Source organism: Physeter macrocephalus, chromosome 11 (assembly GCF_002837175.3).
Source record: "Physeter macrocephalus isolate SW-GA chromosome 11, ASM283717v5, whole genome shotgun sequence".
NCBI lineage: Eukaryota > Metazoa > Chordata > Mammalia > Artiodactyla > Physeteridae > Physeter > Physeter macrocephalus.
Genome location: NC_041224.1, coordinates 145,308,715 through 145,328,366, shown reverse-complemented (window position 1 = coordinate 145,328,366; position 19,652 = coordinate 145,308,715). Strand labels below are relative to the sequence as shown.

The window sequence follows — 19,652 nt, the reverse complement described above, 5'->3', positions numbered from 1 at the left end:
GTCCTTCCAAGTGAAAGGGGAGAGAGGTCATGCCTATAGCAGAAGGAGCAGCCGGGAGAAGAAAAGCTCCAGAAGTTCCGAAAGGACATGGCTGGAGGGGTGATAAAGGCGTGTCCTGGGGCCACACGTGAAGGGCCTTGTGTGGCCTTCTGAGGAGTTTGGAGATGTCCCGGGAGTCATGGTGAACCAGTGACATAAGATTTGTGCTGTGGTTCAAAGGGATCACTCTGGTGATGGGGCTGGAAGACAGTGCAACCACCATCATACTGAGAAAATGACCCCAGGTTAAGGGAAGTGGCAACACTGGTGGAAAGGAAGGAAAAGAAGCAGCTCTTCTGAAGATGGGAGCTGGCAACCGACTACACTAAGGCTGAGTGAGAAGGAAAGGGGAAGGGGGGAGGGAATTTCTGAGATGGCAATGCCTTTCATAACCAGGATACATGAGAGGAAGAAAAGTTCAAGAGGAGATATTATTGGTTGGTTTTGGACATGCTGAAGTGGAGGTCTCTGGGGAACACCGGTGATATCTACTTCTTGGTTAGAAACACAACCTGGAGCTCAGGGGAAAGGACTAGGCTGGAGATAATGATAGGTGCTATCATTGTAGAGAGGGCAGTTAAAACGCCCAAGTGCATACAAGTACCTGGAGCAAGCATGAAATTAGCCAAAAACTGAGACCTCAAAACTAAGACATCAGGGTAACACAATAAAAAGGGAAAATTAGTGAAGGGCACTAAAAAGAAGGCCTCCCCCCAAAATAAGAAAAAGCAAGAGAGATTTGTATTGAGAGAGCCACAGCAGTAGAAAGTTTAAAAGAAATGAAAAGAGGGGTCAGGACTGTCAAATATGCAGAAGAAATCAAACAGGATGAGGACCAAAAAGAGACCATTAGATTTGCCCCGGCTGGTTTATATCCTGATTTGGTATCTTTCACAAAAGCCGTGTTTCTGAGGACATCGTGTCCTTACAAAAGTAACTATGGGAACTTCAATAGCAGGTGACACATCTTGTAACCAGAGTCTCAGGACAGGGGCCACTGAGATATATAAAGAAGAAATATTAACTCAATTCTGAATTTTTCTCACTTCCAAAAAACAAGAAGCACGGGCTCTAGTTAGAGCTTGGACTGCAGAAGGGATGATCCCCAGGGGACAAAAGGGCTGAAGTAATTTTCAGAGCAGATTTAACCCTAGCCAACGGCATACTAAATCATTTAAGATAAACCCCACAATGATAACAAAATGTGAATGGGAACAGGTTTTTACCTCATGTTCCTTGATGAGACCCTTGGTCCTTCCTCTGCGAATTAGTTTCTTTTCTTTATTTATTTGTTTTTCGAGTTTTGCAATATTGTCACTAAGTTTTTCTTTTTCAATGTCTATTGTTAGTTGTTGAATATACAAAGACATTTCATGATGAAGCGACTGCCAAGAAAAAAAAAAAAAAGCCAAAGGCACATATTAACCATGATAGGATATACTGAAAAGATTTCCATTAGAAACACAAAAATATTTGTTGTAACAAAGGATAGAAATAGAGCTTACGTGAAATTCGGATTCATCCATGTATCTTTGGGGAGGATGTTTTAAAATATACCAGAAACATATTTTTTTCTTTCTAATAACTAAAAATGTGTTTTAGCTGTGAAAGACACTGTTAGAATTAAAAGACAAGCTGCAGACTGGGAGAAAATATTACAAAACACGTATCTGAGCCTATGGAGAAATATCAAGTAACTACAACGTGTATCCTGAATGGGATTCCAGAACAGATGTAAAAGGACATTAGGGGGAAACTGTGGAAATATGAATAAAGTATAAACTTCAGTTAATAATCTATCAATATTAGTCCTTTAATTGTAACAAAGGTACCATATTAATGTAAGATGTTAATAACAGGGGAAACTGGTCATGGGTATATTGGAACTCTCTGTATTACCTTTGTAATAATTTTGTAAATCTAAACTTGTCCTAAAAGTTTATTTTAAAATGTGTTTTAGGGCTTCCCTGGTGGCGCAGTGGTTGGGAATCCGCCTGCCAATGCAGGGGACAAGGGTTCAAGCCCTGGTCCGGGAGGATCCCACATGCCGCGGAGCAACTAAGCCTGTGGCCACAACTACTGAGCCCATGTGCCACAACTACTGAAGCCCACGCGCCTGGAACCTGTGCTCCGCAACAAGAGAAGCCACGACAATGAGAAGCCCGTGCACCACAATGAAGACCCAACACGAACAAAAATAAACAAATAAAACAAATAAATATTTTTTTTAAGAAGGTGTTTTAAGAAGGCCTTTAACAGTAGATATTCAATTATATTACCTTATTCTCTCTCTCCATATATTCACACACACACGCACACACTTAATACTAAGTACCATTTACTAAACACAATCTCTGTGGTAGGTGCTTTATATAAATCCTTGCAACAATCCTGCCAAGTAGGTGGAATTATTCCCATCTTACCACTGAAGCTCCCAGTAGGTAAGCAACTTGCCCAAGGTCATAGCTGTTGGATCCAGGTCTGTCAGCCACCAAAGCCTATACCTATTTTCTATGAAACTCTATATGTTTATATGTGTCAATTACTTGTCTTAGTCAGGATCCAACCAGGAAACCAGAAAACATTAAATATTTAACTCAGAGGGAATTAAATGCAGGGAATCGATTGTAAGAGATGAAAGCCAAAGAGGGGACGGTAAGGTAATCCAAAGATTAGCATCGGCAGAGAGCTGCTACCACCCTAGGCTGGAGGCTTCAGCGGAGCCCAGACAGAAGGGTCACCCATCAGAAGCTGGATCCATGGAACTTGCAGCCAGGGGAAACACAGCTGCCAGAGGCACTGTGTAAGAAAGAAAGGGAAAGAAAGCCACTGGACTCTCCCTTTTCCACCTTCCAATCACCCTTTAATCTCCAAACACTGCTGTCATTGGATGAACGCAGACAGAAGCCAGCTGATCCCGGGCCTGAGAACCACAGCCTACAGTGATCAGCCCTCCGTTATACGGGGCAGACAAGGGACCACCAAAGATGACTCTGATGACAAACAGGTCCAGGGTCAGATCTATAAGCATAAGCTCCAGACACATATGCACGTTCTTACCTCCCACTTGGCACAGATATCTCTACTCTTTTCTTCCAAAGACATCTTTACATCCTCAGTTACATTATTTTTCAATTCTTCAACAGCTTTCAAATACTTGGCCAGACTGTTAGTATTACAAATTATCAGTGCTTCCTAAAAATAAAACCACAAACAAGAACATGAAAGCCTTATTCTACTGCCACATCCTCAAAGCTAATTTAACAGGTAGAATTTTAGAGTCTTTAACATGTAGAGCCAGGAAAGGACTCCATGAAGACTATTTGAAGATTTAGGGGAGACTTCTCTTGGTAGATTGAGGTTGATCTCCCTTTCGTATCCCTTGAATTCTTTTGAAAAGAATTGCAAAATATTCATTATTCAAATGTAGTTACACATTTGAGGCCAGGATAAAGACTTCCTTAAGATATTCAACATGGTTTTTGGTACCGCTTTGATAAATATTTAAAAGGCTTACTGAAAGGCTTATTATGAGCCACTGGCAAAGTAGCCTCTAAAATTCTTAAGTATTGAGCAGACGACCACACTTCATAAGTAATACAATATTAAGAGTATACCAGCTTGTATTAGAGATCAGTGTTGCAAATAAGACACAATTTACAGTAGGGTTAAGATAGCAAATATTTAATATTGTGCATAAGCATTTTATACTGCAAGGAGGCAACATCCCCTTATCACGGACTTCAAAGTTTTGCCCAGGGCCAACCATAATCGCAGTCCCATCCCAGGGAAGGAGCAGCAAGGAGATGGGGATGGGGTCTGCCTTCCCAAGAATGTGATCGTCCCTTACTTCACACTTACCTACTCTTATAGAATATTACCTGGCAATACTCTATAAGAACAGAAACCTGGCTTAGGTAACTATCAAATGACAGAACAAAAATAGTCTGGGGTCTGGGAAAGGGCAGAAAATCTATGAGACAAGAAGATGAAAGTAATTCTGGAGGAGAAGGCAATTAAGCAGGGTGGGAAGTCATTCATATACTTCTTACATATTTATTATGGGTCTCCTGCACAAAAGGTACAACCTGAGCCCCCAGGAACCTCCTCCAAAGCCTCTGTGAGGATTGCTAGATTTACGGACAGGGAAGACATACTAGCCCTGTGTGCAGGAAGGGGGCTCCTACCACCCATGTGTCCCAGGAGTCCCAGGGGGTCTCAGGGCAATACCTGGCAGGGCAGGGATTCTGCTTCTGCTGTGAAAATGGATCTACTTCACTAAATGCCAGAGACAAAAGGGTGGAAATCCCTGGCCTCAGATTCCAAAAGGAAGATGGTCAGGGAGAGGAAAATGGTGCAAAAATTGACACTGTAACTCCTCTCTCTGGTAGAGGAGGGGCCTGCGGCCTCTGCTTTTTCTTTTTCTTCCCTCTTTCCTCAGCTGACCATATCTGTCCTTTTGAAATTCAGCCTAGTGATTACTTAAAAGAACAACTGACTCTTAAGTTTAGTTCAGCACTCTCAGCATATGGGAGTAAAAGAGGGGAAAAAAGACAGTGGGAATTGGTCAAAGCTGGTGGCTGGCAGGTGCAAGCAGCATAAGATGGCTGTGGGAAAAGCAATGCTGAAATACCTGATACTAGGGTCCAATACGGTTAACAGTCCAGAAAGCCAGAAGAGGGCTGAGCCCAGACAAGAGAAGGAGACCACAAGGAGAACGGAGAGGCTCCTGTAGGAGCTCATTTTCCTGAAAAAACGGTGCGCAGTAGCTCTGGCAGTACTGATTTACTTCATCTTTTTTTTTTAAATTGAAGTATAGTTAATTTACAATTCTGTGTTAGTTTCAAGTGTACAGCAAAGTAATATACATATATATATTCTTTTTCAGATTCTTTTCCATTATAGGTTATTACAAGATATTGAGTAGAATTCCCTGTGCTATACAATAGGACCTTGTTGATTATCTATTTTACACATACTTAATGTGTATATGTTAATCCCAAATTCCTAATTTATCTCCCCCCCCCATACCCCACCACTATCCCCTTTGGTAACCATAGTTTGTTTTCTATGTCTGTTAGTCTATTACTGTTCTGGATTTACTTCATCTTTATCTCCCCCAAAATGCCTAGCTCATTTTAAATGTTCAATAAACTTGTTAAATGCTGAATAAATGAATGAAGGAAAGAACACATATTTCTCTACCTGTCCAACCTCCAAGGGTAGAGATCTTGTTTTACTCTTATTTCATATCCCCAAGTACCTCCAGTGTTAGTTAATAGTGAGTCTGCTTTGGACACATTTTTTTTTTAAGTATAATTGATTTACAATATTATATTAATTTCAGATGTACAACAAGATGATTTGATGCTTTTATGGATTACACTCCATTTAAAGTTATAAAATAATAGATATATTTTCTGTGCTGTACAATATATCCTTGGAGCTTATTTATTTTATACACAGTAGTTTGTACCTCTTGATTTCGATACATCTTAAGCTGCTTATCAGACCATGAAAAGTCAACCTAAAACTGTCTCCATACAAAACACTACTGGATCTTTAACTGCTGATAAGCATATGTTCATAAGCAGCTTTTACCAAAGCATTTTAATAATAAAGGTTTTATTTTACATTTGAGGAATTTTAACCACTCAAAGTTTCTTTACATACCTTATTTTCATTTATTGGCAGCTGGACAGGACTAGAATTATTATGTCCATTTTATTTGATTAAAAAAGCCAGAGAAATTAGATTCTTGCTCAATGTCATAGAAGTCAGCCATGCGTTTTACACTATACCACTGAGTTCATTCATACAGTAAAATGTGAATTTTAAAAAGTCTTCATTTGAATGTTTATTTTTAAGAGTTTCTGGGGAACAATGTATAAAACTTGGAAATTTTTTAAAGTTACAATAACTTTGTTATAATCACAGTGATGGAAACATCTTGATTTCAAATGAGGTAGATTTATATCTACTAATGATAAATGTCCTACATTTGATGGTTGAAAGAGCCGCACCTTGTATTTTGAAATTAGTCCTCTCTGGCTCTCTCTTTGGCCAAGTAATTGTTCAGCCCTTGTAATGTATGATTCAAGTTCCTTCTGTGAGTCTTCCACCTTCAGCCTGACATCCTGGTCTGGGGAAACATCAGTTGAGTTCTTCAACACTGCTACTAATTTTACCATATTGATCTGTGATGACAAAAAATTCTCAACTTAACACTTAGCCCAACTTCTTAGAAAACTCATAAGTTAATAAATATTTTCTTTGAGTAGCAACTCATATTTTCCCACTAGACATAAGAACATCCTATTTATTATACCGATATTTTCCAACATGCTCTAAATAATAAAGAAATAAAATATAAGGCAAAATTAATATTTTACAAAACATTTCCAAACTACAAGGCAATCCCCCCCTCTTCCCTGCCCTCTCACTGACCACTCAGTTTTAAAGACTAAATTCTCTAAATAGGGAATATTAAAGAGAGACCTGGACTTTCTCTTTAGCTTCTTGAATCTTTGCCTGAAGCCCAGCTGTGATCACATGCTGAAGAGACTCCTGGCTTGAAACGTTTTGCACATCCATTTGTAAAGTGTCTTCAGTTCTAGACACAAGCTCTTCATACATAGAGCCTTTGGCAATAAGATGCTATTAAAACAAATTAAAGTGAGATCACAATAAATATTCTGATTATGTTAAACATTAACCCTAACAATCTCATCAGGAAATCATAAAAAGTTAACTATTAATCCAAACTGAGGCAAATTTATAGTCTAAAAAATGTTATTTTAAACATTCATTTTGAAATTTTATATTAATATAATCAGATTCTGAGCAACAGTCTTTTATAGATTTTTTTTATATACTAAGCACTTCAATAAAATAAAGACTAGAAGAGATACAATGCCAATAGAGAGAAAATAAGTTGAGAGAGTAGTAATAAACCTTAAAAAGAAATTGTTGTAAGTCTAATCAGTCAGAAGGGAGTTCAATAAATGTTATTGGAGAAAATGGCTATTGGAAAACATCTTTTTAGAACCATGCTTTACACAACATACCAAAAATAAATTTCAGATGAATTAGAAAATTATATATAAAATATGAAGCTAGAAAAGAAGAAATTATCCATGAAAATGGATCTGCTCCCTGGGTGCAGAGGGCCTTTTTAGGCATAAGAGACAGAAATGACTAAATAAATACAAAAATTTTCTATGTGAAATAAAATAAACAACTTAAAAGTCAACAACTTGGTAAAAATATTTGCCACACAAATGAAAATGGGTCATGATTCAGAGAGCTTATAAATTCAGTAAGAAAAATACTAAGATTCGAAAAATAATTCAGAAAATACAAAAACATAATTCACAGAAAAAAATGGCTAATGAATATATGAAAGACAGTTCAATCTTACATGTAATCAAATAAGTACAAATTAAAATAATGAGTTACCACTTTTGAGTTATCAAATTAACAAAAAAAATTTTAATTACAACTCAGAGGTGGCATGGGTATGATAAAATAGAAATTATATTGTGTGATATCAACTATGTAAATGTTGATCTTATTTATCTTAGAGCAGTGGAACTATGGTGATTTTTATTTTCCTCTTTATACTTTTTTTTTTTTTTTTTTTTTGCGGTACGTGGGCCTCTCACTGTTGCGGCCTCTCCCTTTGTGGGGCACAGGCTCCGGACGCGCAGGCTCAGCGGCCATGGCTCACGGGCTCAGCCGCTCCGCGGCATGTGGGTTCTTCCCAGACCGGGGCACGAAACCGCGTCCTCTGCATCGGCAGGCGGATTCTCAACCACTGCGCCACCAGGGAAGCCCTCCTCTTTATACTTTTATACATTATTTAAATGTTCTAAAGTTAGCACGTTCATTTGTAACTTCAAATTTTTTCTATTTTGAATCATAAAAGTAACAAAAGCTCCTGTAAAAAACTCAAAAGAATGGAGAGGTATACAGCACATAAAGAAAAAGTTCCTCTTCTTCCCCATCCCTCCCTTAACTGTCATTTAATCAATCATTCACACATTCATTTAAAAAATATTTACTTTATATCTACTAGGTACCAGGAAATGTACTAAGAGCTGGGCATAATGCAGGATCAAGATACACAGAGTTAGCTATTTGTATATGCTTATAGATATTTTTCTATAGATATAAATGCATAAAGTTTAAAAAAGCAACTGTTTTTAAAAATACTAAAAGGATCACATCACCCATACTGTTCAGCAACTTGCATTTCTTACTTTACAATATATCTTGATCCAACAAAGATCTACTTAATTTCTTCTTAATGGAAGTATATTCCAGCTTGTTTGTGTTTTCACTGCTTATAACAGGGATCGTTATAGCTTTGAAATATGTTTTAAATATTGAATTTCTCATTTCTTACCCATTTATTTCACTAAAATAAATTCCAGATACAGCAAATAAATAAATACAAAAATAAAATTAGAAAAGCACTGGCAGATGGCACAGGTAAGTTTATATAATATTTTCAAAGCAATAAAAAGTATTACTCTTATAAACAATGAAAACACAAAATTCTACATATACACCTTTCAGAAACATAGATTTAAAAGAATTACACAAATGTTCCTTTATCCCAAGAACTTTCCATCTGGTTGTAACTTATAACATGCTCTATAAATTTTATAGCTGAGCTGGAACTCAGTAAAACCTCAACTGTAACTTCTTTCCAGGGAGAACTGAGCGATATTAAAATACACTGTTGCCTCATTGCTTTTCAATGAGTCCACTGCCTGAGAATAAAGAAAGAACAGAGTTTTAACAACATTCAGCCCCTCCCTGAATCAGGTAAGGAAGGGAAAGCTTAATATGGGGTTGATCTTTCAAAGTATAGGTTGTATAATCTCTTACATTCACACTGCACTGACCTATAGGAGACTGAACTCATTTACTCATCTCATTGCCCTCTGATACAAGAGAATATTTTAATCTCCATCCTGTAGCTGGGAAAGTTAGTTCAAGAATTTAAAATCCTAAGGTATTATTAGTCTTCAAATCTATCCTCTGTCTTCAAGCAAAATCACAGCAAATGATCCAGGGTTGAGATTCCACACCATTTTTTAAAAACCCCAACAAAGAAAATTCTAACAGTAGTCTTATTACTGTTTCCTTTAAAAGTTTTTATATTAATACATAAACCTACAACCATAAAAGCTGTCTTTTTAATACTTTTTCCACTCATACCTGCAAAGATTCTTCCACTGAAGTATCTACATCACCTTGCCGTCTCAGAAGATCCAAAACAGATGTGGTTTCCGCCTCCCAGATTTCCACTTGTCCAATCAGTTTTTCAACCTCTTCAGCCACTTGCAGCGTCCCTGTAAATTCTTCATTTTCTTTTTCATGTTCTTCCCCAGCCTACAACATTCAAAATTATCACTATGAAAATGGTAACATTTACATTATAATTTTCAATTTAAAAAAGTTATACCCCTATAGTGAATTAATTGAACAATGAAAATCTCAAAAATAATGGCTGTTTTTTAAACTCAATGTTTTAATATTATCTTTATAAAGTTTAGTTAAAATGCATACTAAACTATCATGCCAAAACAAATTAAAAAATAAAAACAAGTGCTAAGTCAACATATTTTAATGATTTAAGATCTACTTTTTGGACAATGATAACAGTACTTTATGATAGCATATATAGCTTTATTTTTTTTTATTTTTATCGGAGTATAGTTGCTTTACAATGTTGTGTTAGTTTTTGCTGTACAGCAAAATGAATCAGTTATACATATACATATATCCCCTCTTTTTTGGATTTCCTTCCCATTTAGGTCACCACAGTGCATTAAGTATAGAGTTTCTTGTGCTATACAGTATATTCTCATTAGTTATCTAAGCATATATCACTTTAAAAATTAAAAGATTTGTTCACAAAAATATTCTTAAGGATGATATCATCCCTATCAGTTAGTTACTATTATCTCCATTTTACAGATAAGAAGATTAGAGCTTAGAAAATTAGGGTATTGACTCTATAAACACATTTCTAAAACTTGTATACAATTTAATTAAATACAGCTATTAGCAATAGTAGTTGTAAAACATCAGAATCAAATTTCAACAAAATTAAGCCTCTTCCCATTAATAATCTCTCAATATCCTACAGGTTGATATGCTACTGCTTTACATGACAGACATATTCTAAAAGTTGTTTTTAATCAGATCATATTTTAAATGTATGAGAAAAATATTCTATATTCTTCTATTCTAAAAGCATACTGCACAAATTCAGATTTTTCAAGATCTTCTACGATTATGTCTTTTCACAGTGGGGAAACATGGGCGCTCCATCACGGCAACTGGCCAAAGCCAGTTAAAAATTACTTTCTTTAAAACTATATAAGTTGCTATTCTGAAGGAGGCACACTTCCAAAATCATAGGTGTTACACCTTACATGTGTATGATTTTTTTGTTGTCGTTTCTTTTCCATATTCTTATCTATAATCTAAAGTCATCCTCTGAATTACCCAACAAAGCAAGAAATAAATGATTTTATTTCCCTCCATTTTACAGAAAGGAAGCAAGACACAGGACCATTTCTGAATACTAGTCAGAAGCAATCTGAAGAAAATATCAACTCCATTTCCACAGCTCAGAAGTCATGACTGCTTCTGCGTGTCTGCAAACTCCCCAGTGAGTGAGACACGCAGGGCTTTAACACTGTAGACCACTGCGTGAGGGAACCACTTAGGCATTTTATTGGACAATGACCATACTTTAAATGTTATCTAATGATCCCATTTACTACTGATTCAACAATATGGTTTTTTCAAAAGAAAAACAGCAAAGTTAAATTATTTCTATATACAAATGAAATACATAAAGTATGACTATTTACCATAATATTCTGACTGTGATTTTCAGGAAGGTCTATTGACATATCTGTTGAAAAATCAGTAGTTAGGTTCTCTTCTTTAGATAGTTGAATATTTCCAGAATTGTCAAGAAAGGGCTCATCTTGCTTTTTTATAAGGGGCAGGTTCATTTCCTATAAAAAATTAATGTCATGAAATATAATGTTTATATTTTTATGCTAAGATATACGATTAAAAACAATAAATGAACATAATATAGTCAATATATTTTTCGGATTTATCAGTTAGTAACAATGTTATAAAATTTCCCATACAACACCTCAGTCTCAAATTGTTACGAATAAGAAATAGAATAATTTAATAATTCAAGTTCAAAAATTATTTATTAAAGGTATGCTTTTATGAAGCACTATACTAAATATAAAGATAAATAAAGCTTAGTGTATGTTCTCAAAGACCTGAAATCTAGTAGGCAAAAATGCTTAACGTTATTCTTTAACGGTAAATGAATTTCAACTAGAAATCTGTATGCTGTATATCCATGCAAAAACCTGTACATGAATGGTTATATCAGCATTATTCATAATAGTCAAAAAAGTGGAAAGAAGCCAAATGTTCATCAACTGATCAATGAATAAGTAAAATGTGGCATATCCATACAATGGATTATTATTTGCCAATAAAAAGGAATGAAGTACTGATACGTTACAAAATGAATGAACTTTGAAAACATTACACTAAGTGAAAAAAGCCAGAAACAAAAGACTACGTATTATATGACTCCATTTATGTGAAATATCCAGAATAGGGAAATCTTTAGAGCTGGGGACATTGGGAGAAAATGAAGAGTGACTGGTAATGGGTACAAGTTTCTTTATGAGGTGATGAAAATGTTCTAAAATTTATCATGGTGATGGCTGCACAACTCTAAATATTTCAGCTGAAAACCACTGAGTTATGCAGATTAAATGAGTGAATTGTATGTATGGAAATTATACCTCAATGAAGCTGTTACCAAAAAAAAACTTACAAGCTGAGTTTTTGTAATAAACTTTCTCCATCTTTTATTCAGCCTCCTCAGTTCTTTAGAAACAGATGACCCAACTTCATCACTGCTGACTTGAATTAAGAAATTCCCCACTTCATTTAAAGTAGTATGTTCTAGATTCCACTGGGACAGTGTCTCAAAGGGAACCTACAAAACATAATAAGCAATGTAATATTTTAATGACATACTATTTGTCTTTTCATTATTTATACTAGATCTTCACCAAGGTTGACTGTAAAGCAAAAGTGAGTGTGAGGGGGCTTCCCTGGTGGCACAGTGGTTAAGAATCTGCCTTCCAGATGGGTCCCTGCCATGCGACATGGGTTCGAGTCCTGGTCCGGGAAGATCCCACATGCCGCGAAGCAACTAAGTCCGTGCGCCACAACTACTGAGCCCGCACATCACAACTACTGAAGCCTGCACGCCTAGAGCCCATGCTCCACAACGAGAAGCCACCGCACTGAGAAGCTGGTACACCACAACGAAGAGTAGCCCCTGCTTGCCACAACTAGAGAAAGCCCACGTGCAGCAACGAAGACCCAATGCAGCTAAAAATAAAATAAAATAGATAAGTTTAAAAAAAAAAAGTGAGCGTGAGGTTTTTGCAGAGACTTTGACTCTCCCTGTTGGTTGAGCGCTTCATCCCTGATCACTAACTGGCAGGCGCTGGCTACCTGTTATCACTCTTGGTCCTGGACTTTCAGAAAGCATCTGATCTTCTATCTTTCTAAGTGGCTGATGAGCTTACAGCAAAGGTTCTCAAACTTCTTCAGTTCATGGCCCCCTTAATGTCTCAGTAATTTTTTCATGGATTCCCTAGGCTAGAAGAATTATCTAACATTTCTCATTGTTAAGTAGTCAGGTCCAAACAACTTAGTAGTAATTTGTGTGGTGTCAGCAGACAGATGTTGCTTTGTCTCCCTCAAATTTTAAATTACTTTGAGAGTTCTTTTTGGCAACTCAGGTCACCTCAGCACAGAGTTTGGAAATTCTAAGGCTTAAAGTGTTATTTCCTCAGAGAAATGTGAATTTTAATAAAAGAGCTTTAAAGACAGAAGAGCTATTGAAAGCCAAAGATGTGAAATTCTGGTATCAACAGAGGTGACAGGAAGAAATAATGATTCACTCAAATATTCTTTCTGCACTCATATACTTATCAGAAACTTTACTTTCATATGAACAGCCTGTTTTCTGTTAAGTAACTTTAGCTTCTATTTGGAAAATAGAAGAGAGGCTGTCTACATTTATTTACATTTATTTACAACAGAGGAAAACAAATGAAAGAAAGAAAAACGACCTCAGAGAATAATCATAAAACAGGTTATTACATAAATAGCAAATAAAAACAATAGTGAATTACTCCAAAATTTCTTCTATACTTCTCCACATAAGTAAGCTATTTTGTTTTTCCTCCTCCAGAAAGAAAGGTTTTAGAACTGAAAGGTATGCACCCAAACGGAAAAAAAAAACTTTCTAAAACATTCATTTATTTTAAATGTATCTATAAGCTATCTACTACTCCACATCTTTTATTTCCCTTCCAAGGAACTTAGCAATATATCTTCCTAAAGCTATACTGTGTTTGTAAATTATACCCCAATAAAGCTGTGTGTGTGTGTGTGTGTGTGTGCGCGTGTGTCCGCGCGCGCGCGTGCGCACACGCACATGTGTGTAAAACCTATAACAAAGAGAAAAATTCCTTTTAGCAATTATATGAGAAAGAAACTAAACTCTTTCCAAAACTTTGGAGGATTTTTCCGACAGTCATGCTTACTTGTTCCTGGTCTCTCATTTTTGGATTGAAAACGAGAGTCTCCAAACAAAATGAAAAAAAGTAAAATTGAGCAGGTGCCATTAGACTGAAAATACCTCTTTCATCTGTTCCTTCTTTGTTTCCTCAAAACAAGCCTTTAGTAAACGAAGCTTTTCCACATAAATTGTCCAACATGCCAGAACTTTTTGTAGAGTGGACTTCACATTATATATATTTTTTCTATACATGCAAAAATCATATTCCACCATTGTATATTGTTTACTAATATTTGGATATTCTCCAGCTATAAGGTTAACAAAACAAGAAAGTAATTTTAGAAAAGTTTTTCATTAATAGAATAATACTGCTAAGAAAAATACTTGCATACTAATTGACAGTGGTGAAATAAATATGTACACTAACAATATTAAAAGTGGATGCAAGAATTTTCTAAAGAAAACACATATGTAAAACCAATTTCTAAAACATTAAGGTACATAAAGAAAGCAAAACAAATAAAATGCTGTTTTTAAGTGATGGTCATTCCATCAAAAAGTAATTGTATAGCTTTACCCAAATTCTTATGAATTTCTTCACATTTTTGAAAAGAGGTTTCAAGTTGAGCTAAGAACTCTTTTTCTTCAATAAATTTCTGGGGAAAAAAATGAAAATAAAACATATTGACAGTTTTTATTTTTTAAAATGTGTCAAGAAATCCAGATAGAGACATATACACATTGATGAAGCACTTAGGCACCAAAATTTCTTTACAGTTTTAATACTACATATTTGAGTAGGAAAAGAAGACGAGCAGTACATGAAGAGAGATAGTTAAGGTCTAAGAGACATAAGCAATATATAGGTAAGAGACCTGACAGTTTATCTTAATGCAGTAACACAGTTCTAAAATGGTTTTCCTCTCATGAGAAAAGGCAAGTATTTATAGCAATTTCAACAACTCCTAACACACATATTTATTAATATTGCATAATTTATATCAGTTTCTCTTATCTCATATGCCTTTATTAATACTGAATAATTTTTATTAGGTATGTTGAGTATGTTAGAAATAGATACAATCCATCACACAAAAACTCTTGAGAAATACTATTAACCAAATTATTATGTGCCTTAAGCTAGTAAAATCTATGGAAAAAGACAGTTAAAAACTCATTGTACACTTATGTGCCAATGGTATGATTATTTAAATGGAAAAATGAAAAATCAAGGTAGGAAAAAGAAATTAAAATATTCAAAATCTAGTCTAATATAGAATGATGATTCCTGTTTAGGAATGTACAGTATTTAAATCATAAATTGTAAATAAATCTTTCTTCATCATGTTTTTCCAATTTTTACACTGAAGTTTACACTCTTGGGTTTTTCTTTTTGGCCCTCATTCCAAAAACAGAGAAACAGGGAATTCCCTGGCTGTCCAGTGGTTAGGACTCAGTGTTTTCACTGCTGTGGCTCCAGGTTCAATCCCTGGTCGAGGAACTATGATCCTGCAACCCACGCAGTGCAGACAAAAAAAAAAAAGAAAGAGAAACAGAAAGAAGGATAATAAGGCCTAACTGTAGAAATGACACGGCCAGGCTGCTTTAGTGTTAATTTACCAAATAAACACACACATTTAAATCATTTGCAACATTTTTTCAGTATAAATTGCAAGAGCTAAATCCCCTCCCCCAGAAAGCCTCAAGACGAAACACACTGTTTTTCCCACTCTTAAAACTTGAAAGGCTAAGATTAAAATGTTCGAAGAAAAATTTAATTTTTGACTAAAACCATAAATCTGAGTGGGGAAAAATATTAAACAAGATGTCCAGTAAGTGAAAGTAGGAATTTTTTTAAAGGAAATAACACTGAAACTTTCTCTATTATGTAACTTAGTCCGGTTAGCTCAATCTCCTCTGTTGTGCTAAATAATGTTTTCTCTTTCTTACTCTTCCCAATGTCTGTTATTTGACTACCGGTAATTCTTTTCTCTAGGCAATGTTTAAACTAATGAAAGCTACCAAGAAAACTCATCTCAAAACCTGAAAAGGTAAGGGAAATTGTGCCAAGGAAAAATGCAAACCCAGCACCATGGAGAACAGTTGTCTGAGACATGAAATAAAGCAGCTTACATGCCAGTCTTCCAGCAATAATTCCACAGATTCTTTGCTCCCGTATTTGATGTTCCAAACAACCAATTTTGATTTCACTTCATCTAGCAAACCAAGAACTGAGCACTTATAGTAATGAAATTCTAGAAGTGGAATGAATTTTTCCCCCGAAATGTTGTTGATTCTGGAAGATAGTGCAGGTTTTAGAATTTAATTTAATATTGTTGGCCAAATGTGAGAAACCTGTTTGGCATTTTTAAAAATATTGGGGCTTTAACTTTTTCTTTTAAACACATGAACTCAAATGAATCCTCATATTTTTTTTTAAACAAAGTAAAACAAACATTGTGACTAGATATAAAACAGCTATTTCTACGATAAAAATATCTAACAGAACATTTTCTGAAGAAACTATTCCCCTATTGAGAAATTCTATAATAAAATGTTAATCTCTAAAATATTTCACTAAATTTGAAAACTTCCATATAACTTAATGCAACTGTAATTTCAACATTTACACATTAACAGCTTTCATTATTAAGGCTAATACCCTCTTAATATCATTCTAATAAGCTGCTTATGAATAATGAGAAAAGAGAAGATGATGTGGACAACCACAAATTAAATAATCTTCACATCTGTAGTTTTTTTGAGTTTATAAAGTGCTTTCATATACCTCCTCCCATTTCACCTACTATCCTTGTGAGACATAAACAGAGTGATTACCATTACTCCGTATTTACAAATGAGGACACGTACAGAAAGACATAGTAACTTGGCCACAACCAATATAAAGAGCTCAGTTTCTGACTATACGTCCACAACTTTTTCCACCACCATATCCTACCAGGCAATAAAAGAGGAATTATGTTAGCATGATATAATGTTACTATTACATAAAACATGAAGGAACTGTTATCAAGACTTAAAGACCTACTGTCAGAAATTGTCGAAAAATCTGTATTTTCTGGTCCCTATAGCACCATGTTAGTGATCAAACACAAAGGTGTCAGCAGTTGTGAAAGGGTAGTGATACAAACCGTCTTTTCATTTCCTCCAATTTGTTAGGTGGTACCAATGGCAAATGTTTTTCATCTCTGTTTTCAAATGTCAGGAGAGTATTCAAATGACAGTCAAATTTATCCATCAGACTCTGAAAAGAAATTTAGCATGATATAACCAGATTTATTGCCAAACATTGTAATTAAAGGCTTGTTAATCTCATGTGCTCTGTGCATGCATTGCATCTTTTTTCAAAACAATAATCATAAAGCCCTTTCATTTTTAACTAAAATGTTGTAAATAAATACTTTCATCATAAATGTTTTAAACTGGACCATTTTACAGAGAGGCGTACTGCAGTTTCTTTGGTAACAGCTTTATCAAAATCTTTTCTTTTCAGATGTATTTTCCATTCCTTTGTGAGCTCAAATGCTATAAATCTCACTTTTCAAATTGTTTCATATCATTTTAGTGAGAACCCAATCTTCTATGTTTTAAAACAATCTCCCCTCTCCTTTTCTGCCAGACTTTACAGAGTCCAGACTTTACTGGACTCTTCTTATTGTTTCTACCTTAAACTAGCACAGTGCTCATCAAGAAACTGAAGGTATCTTTTGGGACCCAAAAATCTCCAGGGGAATCACCTAAACCATCCTCAAATACCCACTATACTTCCTTCCCTCCTTTCTAGGAACATCTTCCTCAAGAACAGTTCCTAACAAAGCACAGATTTTTCCATGTTTCTTTTTTCCTTTCCAACCTGAAATAAAGTCATTTTCTCTTGCATTAGAGCCATGGCTTCATAGTAATCCTGGGAGGCTGGCAAATCTTCATCTATAAGCTCCTCCACCCACTGGAGCCAAGTTTCTATTTGATAGAGGGGTGAGGGCAAGACATGATTCAACTCTGTTTTCCACACATTAATCTGAAAAAAAAAAAAGGAAAGATGTTCTTCAGTAGACACTTCTATAGTTTATTTCTTCACATATGGCATGCTTAATTCTTTACAGAATTCTTTTAAAACCACTCTTTAAAAATAGTATTTTAATTCTCTGATCTGTTAGGCAAGGAAATTTTGATCAATCGGTAAATTTCTTAGTTCTAAGTATTAGTTGGCTAGCTGCTGATCAAAAACATAATTTGCTCAAAAGTAGTAGAAGAGAGCACAAGAATAAAAACAAATGTTTTGATAAATCCATAATCAGTCATGAGAGGGAAATTAGAAATTGTTAAAGCAGCCCTCGAAGCAGGGGTAGACTACTGTACTAAATGACCATCATTTGAAATGTTGTATGCCCTTGTGTTCTCTGACATTACAGCTATACATCACAAGCAGATTTATAGATTACTTTCCTCACGAGCCCTAATCATATATTTACATTAGATATCTCTACCATATCTCCTGAATATCTGTCCTTCACCAAAGGCCCCGCCCCCCAATCCAGCCAACCTCCTCCTTCCTCAGCCTTCCCACCACTCCCTACATAAATGAGTCACATAAATGCCAGCTACTTATTGCCCCAAACCCTGATTACTCTCCCAGGTCTCCGCCCTTGCTGCCCCTTCTACCTGGATTTTCCCCCTGCTAAACACCATCAAAACTCACTCACAGAGTCCCATACAGGATAAACCCAAGGAGAAACACACAGAGACCCATAGTAATCAAACTGGCAAAAATTAAAGACAAAGAAAAATTATTGAAAGCAGCAAGGGAAAAACAACAAATAACACACAAGGGGACTCCCATAAGGTTAACAGCTGATTTCTCAGCAGAAACTCTACAAGCCAGAAGGGAGTGGCATGATATACTTAAAGTGATGAAAGGGAAGGCCTACAACCAAGATTCTCTACCTGGCAAGGATCTCATTCAGATTCAATGGAGAAATCAAAAACTTTACAGACAAGCAAAAGCTAAGACAATTCAGCACCACCAAACCAGCTCTACAACAAATGCTAAAGCAACTTCTCTAAGTGGGAAACACAAGAGAAGAAAAGGACCTACAAAAACAAACAAAAAACAATTAAGAAAATGGTCATAGGAACATACATATCGATAATTACCTTAAATGTGAATCGATTAAATGCTCCACCCAAAAGACACAGGCTTGCTGAATAGATACAAAAACAAGACCCATCTATATGCTGTCTACAAGAAACCCACTTCAGACCTAGGAACACATACAGACTGAAAGTGAGGCGATGGAAAAAGATATTGAAAGCTAGAGTACCAATACTCATATCAGATAAAACAGACTTTAAAATAAAGAATGTTACAAGAGACAAGGAAGGACACTAGATAATGATCAAGGGACCAATCCAAGAAGAAGATATAACAATTAAAAATATATATGCACCCAACCATAGGAGCACCTCAATACATAAGGCAACTGCTAACAGCTATAAAAAAGGAAATCGACAGTAACACAATAATAGTGGGGGACTTTAACACCTCACTCACACCAATGGACAGATCATCCAAAATGAAAATAAATAAGGAAACAGAAGCTTTAAATGACACAATAGACCAGATAGAATTAATTGATATTTATAGGACATTCCATCCAGAAACAGCAGATTACACTTTCTTCCCAAGTGCTCACGGAACATTCACCAGGATAGATCACATCTTGAGTCACAAATCAAGCCTCAGTAAATTTAAGAAAATTGAAATCATATCAAGCACATTTTCTGACCACAATGCTTTGAGATTAGAAATCAATTACAGGGAAAAAAAAGTAAAAAACAAAAACACATGGAGGCTAAACAATATGTTACTAAATAACCAAGAGATCACTGAAGAAATCAAAGAGGAAATCAAAAAATACCTAGA

The 19,652-nt window shown here is 35.5% G+C and overlaps 1 protein-coding gene across 8 annotated transcripts in view; it reads right to left on the bottom strand.

Annotated features, from left to right (window-relative positions):
* SYNE2 (spectrin repeat containing nuclear envelope protein 2) overlaps positions 1-19,652 on the bottom strand; it is a 326,063-nt gene that overhangs the window by 199,028 nt on the left and 107,383 nt on the right. For 4 of the 8 annotated variants that reach the window (XM_024133495.2, XM_024133470.2, XM_024133489.2 and 1 more), the window contains exons 12-23: positions 17,583-17,747; positions 16,861-16,973; positions 15,842-16,004; positions 14,286-14,364; positions 13,829-14,016; positions 11,942-12,106; positions 10,935-11,084; positions 9,268-9,441; positions 6,538-6,696; positions 6,039-6,236; positions 3,100-3,234; positions 1,266-1,424 (exon numbers count right to left, since the gene is read on the bottom strand). In XM_024133495.2, the coding sequence (XP_023989263.1) occupies positions 1,266-1,424; positions 3,100-3,234; positions 6,039-6,236; positions 6,538-6,696; positions 9,268-9,441; positions 10,935-11,084; positions 11,942-12,106; positions 13,829-14,016; positions 14,286-14,364; positions 15,842-16,004; positions 16,861-16,973; positions 17,583-17,747 (1,848 nt within the window). The remainder of the gene's footprint in view (positions 1-1,265; positions 1,425-3,099; positions 3,235-6,038; positions 6,237-6,537; positions 6,697-9,267; positions 9,442-10,934; positions 11,085-11,941; positions 12,107-13,828; positions 14,017-14,285; positions 14,365-15,841; positions 16,005-16,860; positions 16,974-17,582; positions 17,748-19,652) is intronic. The other 4 variants (XM_024133493.2, XM_024133494.2, XM_024133506.2 and 1 more) reach the window with 1 other exon arrangement.